The sequence below is a fragment of the Psammomys obesus genome, unplaced genomic scaffold (genome assembly GCF_907164565.1).
Source record: "Psammomys obesus unplaced genomic scaffold, mPsaObe1.curated_primary_1811, whole genome shotgun sequence".
Lineage (NCBI taxonomy): Eukaryota > Metazoa > Chordata > Mammalia > Rodentia > Muridae > Psammomys > Psammomys obesus.
Genome location: NW_026592510.1, coordinates 24953892 through 24958944, shown reverse-complemented (window position 1 = coordinate 24958944; position 5053 = coordinate 24953892). Strand labels below are relative to the sequence as shown.

Below are 5053 nucleotides of genomic sequence, written 5' to 3'. Positions count from 1 at the left end.
GGGCCATGCGGACTGTATAAGGGGATTTATCCTATGATCCTATGTGTAGTGCTTTCAGAGGTAGCTTCCCAGGGCTGGGAAGGAAAACCTGCCTTGTCGTGACAGTAGGAAGTGCAGCCTCTGCCTGCTCCAGGTAAGAAAGGTGCTCTAAGGAGTCTGAATGTACATATACAGAAGTCGCATTCATCTTTGGCAGTAAGCATGCTGTGAACTTAACTCGGTTATAGGATGGACTCGAGGTACAGCCCCAAATGTGAGTCTATGTAAACATCAGCCACATGGGTTAAGGTAGAGGTGGCTGGCAACTTGTGTTTTCATATCATCATCACAACTTGTATTAGTTACTTTTCTTGTTAAGGCAGGATACCCCATCAAAGCAAGGAAAAAAGGATTTATTTTGCTCATAGGTTGAAGGTGCAGCCATCATGACGGAAAACAGAGCCAAGAGTGAGGGCCCGCAGTCAAGAAGCAGAGATGAATGCCGGCACTCAACTTATGGTCTTTTTATTTGGTCCAGGACTTCAGCCCATGTGATAATGCCACTCACATTCACAACTCAGTTAAATCATTCTGGAAACAGCTCTGACACAAGTTTGTTTTCTAGGTGCTTTAAAACCCAGTCAGGTTGAAAAGAATGATTAGCCATGACACCTCAACAACCAAAGTACTTGAGGTTTTCCTCTTATTGAAAATTAAGGGCTGGGGCCCAACAGGCATCAAATACCAAAGTTAATGTTTGCCCAGCAACTAAAAGCAAAGTGTCTGTGGGAAGGCAGCCAGCATCCAGGTCACAGTGTGCATCTGTAGCCACCAGTGCCAAGGATCTGGGGACGAGCCGGAGACAGAACCAAAGGATTTGGGCTTGTTTGAGAAGTACAAACATTTTTCAGACAAATGTAGTTATTTCTTAAAACTAGCTTAGCTGATTTTTAACGACAATGAGTTTCTTATTCCTGGGAGTCTTTACTAATTCAGTCTGAGTGGAGTTAGGCAGGGTCCTTGCTCCCAGAGCAAGGTAAAATTTGACCCTCCTTTCAGCTTCCAGCTAGATCATTCTCAGTTCTATCACTTTGCTCTGAATTTCTTGGCCTAAACCTCTTTCTAGCCTGGGCCAATTGCAAAGGAGGCCAAAATGTAGCCTTTTAGTTGTGTGTCCCTGGCTCCATTGCCAACTCTTCACTGCTTTCTTACCTCCCAGGTGAGCCAGGAAGCTAGCTGTCTACTCAACCATTTACCTCCTACCAGGCAGCCTGTGGGTTCAAAATAGGGTAATGTCCTTTGGCTGGGGAGCAGACTAACGGAATACAGCACCCAAACCAGTAGGTAAGGTTGGGGAGAGTCAAAACTGCCTAGCCTCACCAAACTCAAATGTCCTGGGTTTGAATGTCACTAAGTCTCACCTTCTGAGAAGATAGTTGTATTGGGTTCCATGGAAACTCAAAAACCTTGTTCCTGAAGTTTCTTTCCACCCCAGACTTTGGTCTGAAGCCCTCAGTCATTCTGTAGAAAGCGACTCCCAAACCCAGGCTTGGGGTGTGGGCCGAGGGTGAAACCCCGCCCTCGGGGTCTCTGATCTTTGCTCCCGCCCCGGGCTCCACGCCTCCCGGAGAGGCACCGGCGGGCGGCGCTCCTTTTGTGTGTTTCTTTCCAAGGTGCAAGGACCCCCACCCCAACCCCTGCCCGTTCAGGCAGACCTTCCCTAAAGTCCAGCCCTCTTATCGGAGTCCTCAGCCCCCTGCCAGCTGGGGGGCGGGAGGGATCAGATCGCTTCCAGGAGGAGGGACAAGGTCGGTAGCCCCCTCCCTGGTGCGGGGCCTGAGCCCAGTGGAGAACAGGACCGCTACCGCCAGTCATGTGGGCTGGGCTGGTGCTCCGTGTTGCCTTCATTGTGATCCTGTTGCTGGGGTCTTCAGCCCGAGGCTACACGGGGAGGAAGGCGCCTGGGCACTACTCTGCGGAGAGGTAAGAACCCGGTGCTTCTCAGCGGCCCAGACATCGAGCGCCACGGCGTGGAGCTAGGGAGGCACTGGCAGCTGCGGGACAGTATCCTCCGGTGCCGTGGGCCCATCAGGGGGTCTGGACAAAGAAACAGCAGTTTGTGCCAGTGAATGGCCCCGGCTGGGACTGCTCTGGCTAGGGGATAAGGGAGATGGAGATTCTGGCTTCGGGTGAGTCTGAGTGCTAAGTGAGAGCGCTGACCCCTGACTAGGGGATCCCAGCACGTGCCATTGGTTTTGACTGCCTGGCTTTCTTCGTTGGCGGTGAGGGCCCTCCTCTGCTTCTGCACCCGTTGCCTTGGGGTTGGGGTTTTTCTCGGTGTCCCTGGCTCTGCGCAGCCGGTGGACCTTGGAGCCACCGGTGGCTCAGGGTATGCTTTGGTTTCTGCGCATGTGTGCACAGGCCGAAGAGGCAGGAGGCGTGCCTTTCCCAACCCAGCGTTTCCCCCTAGTGTGTCTTAGTCTACCACCATGGGGTGGTGAGTGGTGATCGTGTGTGCGTGATGCTCATAGCAAGGGAACACGGTGTCAGCGGGTGGCCTGGCCCACAGCCACACCTTCCCAGGGGCGCACAGCAGGGGCAGCCCTGAAGGAAGGGTTTAGAGCTCAGCACGCGGGTTCCTCGGTCCCTCACAGTTCCTGCAGATTGAGCCAGGCCAGCACAGGCTCAGTCTCCCACCACCTATCTCCGTGACACCGCCACAAGTGAAAAGCTCCTTGGGGCTGTCTGGTGGGTGCTCTGCCCCTTCCTACCTGAGGATGGAATTCTACCAGCTTCCCTAGGTTCCCTACCATCTGCTGCTTTGATGGCACCTCATGTCCCTTTCAGAGCCCCCTTTGGCTTAACTATTTAGCTGTTCTGAGGATCCCAGCTGCGGACCCTCCTCCTCGGCTGTTGCTGTCATCGCTCCTATGTGTGTGAAAACACTGCCATCCTTGGTTTGTTTTCCCTGGTTTTGACTTCTGAGAGGGAAAAGGACTTGGCCCCAGAAACCAGTCCCCAGTGAACTTTTCTGTACTGCCATGGTCCCCCGAGATTCCCACATTTGACGCAGATTATTAACCCTGAGAGCCAGGCAAATCCATCTTGTACTATACCCTTTGTGTCTGAATCGGGGACAGGCACAAAGAGAGTGCTTTGGCTGATGGGGTGAAATTCTCCTCAGCTCTGAGTGTGTGGGAAAAGTCATCTGGTGCCTATTGCCTTGATTGGATTCATTGTTGGTCCTTGCTCCAGCCCACGGCTCAAGGAAGTCTAGTCCCTGTCATTGTCCCCTCTACCTATGGTCATTTTGTTCCTTCTGTCTGGAATGCCCTCTCCTTCTTCCTTTTCATGCCCCTTCTTTGGTCTTTGTTTGCTTGCAGAAGGGACTCTGTCCTTCCAGGGACCCTCTCCTGGCCCTCTTCAAGGCTCCACAAGCCCTACTAGAGTCACTGCAGAGCTCAGTTCCCATCGCCAGGATTCTGGCTGTCCTTTGAAAGTGAGGACAGCAGCATGTTCAGGGCTTTACTGACTGACAGTTTTGAACACTGGCTCCAGGTCACCTGAAGCTCCAGAGTGTGGTCTTGGTTGGGCAGACCCTTGGGCCCAGCCTTGGGTACTTGCTGGCACCCTAGGGGATGCCACCCAGATCTGGTTTCTTCCTTTTCCAATTGAGCAGTTATGAGATACTTTAGATGTGAAACTGAACAGCTAAGAAGCCCTTGTTCTCAGGGAGAGAAGATTAAGATGTCATGAAATTAATAAGTGGGTGACCTTGGAAGGACTGTCAACAATAATAGAGCAGGCAAAGGTGAGCAAGAAAGGCTTTTGGGAAGAAGACGGGAGTAGAGACCCGAGTAAAGGATGAGAAAGTGAGTGGGACTTTTTATTTCTGGATGTGGGAGTGCATGCCTTCAATCCCATCACTCGGGAAAGAGGCAAAGGCAGGTAGACCTCTAAGTTTTGGGCCAGCCTGGCTTATATAGCAAGTCCCAGGCTAGCAAACCAAAACAACAATAAAATACATACATACATACATACATACATACATATATACATACATACATACATACATATATACATACATACATACATATATATGCTCTCTTCACGTAGCTTAAGATGGCTTTAAACACAATGTAGCCCAAACTGGCCTCAAACTTGTGATCTTCCTGCTTTAGCCATTAGAGTGATGAGATGACAGGTCCCAAAGATCCCAAAGTGGCCACCCTCAGGCTGCTCAACTACAGTCTCCCCTCGTTTTTTTTCTTCCTGTCTCTCCCTGATTTCCTTTGCTCTGTATTCACAGCGTATACCTGTTCTCTTACACTTTTGTCTGGTCCTGCCCCCAGGAGGGATTGTGAGTCGTGTAGAAGTTTCCCATTGCTTTTCCCTGGGGTTTCTGGAGAACCCTGTTAACTTACAGACCAGTGGGTAGTTGGGAGGGTCCACCAGCCACTCTCTTCATGTGGATTGTGGAGAGTGCTCTCTTTTCTTGCAGACGTCGTCTGGGCCCTCATGTCTGCCTTTCCGGCTTTGGGAGCGGCTGCTGCCCTGGCTGGGCCCCTTCCATGGGCGGTGGGCATTGTACCTTGCGTGAGTACCCATTCCTGATCCAAGCCTCAGTACACATCAGGGCTGTGCATTGCCAGTGCCTGGTCCCTCACTTTCATCTTTCCTCTCAGCCCTCTGCTCCTTTGGCTGTGGGAACGGCATCTGCATTGCCCCCAATGTCTGCTCCTGCCAGGATGGAGAGCAAGGGGCCACTTGCCCAGGTAACTGAGAGGGACAATGGCTGATGGGGAACCACCAAAGTAACATGAAGATTATATGCCTGGTACCAGACACTGAGATAGGTTCTAGCTTGGCATCTTCAAGACACCTTGTTAGGTAGGCATTTTCATACCTATTTGGCAGATGAGGAAGCTGAGACAGAAGACATTTTGACTTTTCCTGGGTTGCATGATACATTAGCTCCATTTGCTGCCAGCTGGAGACCAGCGCCCAGAATGCAGACCTGGGGGGGAGGGGGCAGCAATTAACAATTAAATACGCTAGCAACATCAGACCAACC

The 5053-nt window shown here is 51.5% G+C and overlaps 1 protein-coding gene across 2 annotated transcripts in view; it reads left to right on the top strand.

Moving 5' to 3' along the window:
- The first annotated feature begins 1586 nt into the window (after positions 1–1586).
- Positions 1587–5053, top strand: part of Vwce (von Willebrand factor C and EGF domains) — a 27653-nt gene continuing 24186 nt past the window's right edge. For both annotated transcript variants that reach the window (XM_055613914.1, XM_055613913.1), the window contains exons 1-3: positions 1587–1962; positions 4481–4575; positions 4665–4754. In XM_055613914.1, coding sequence (XP_055469889.1) covers positions 1853–1962; positions 4481–4575; positions 4665–4754 — 295 coding nt within the window. In that variant the 5' untranslated portion in view covers positions 1587–1852. The remainder of the gene's footprint in view (positions 1963–4480; positions 4576–4664; positions 4755–5053) is intronic.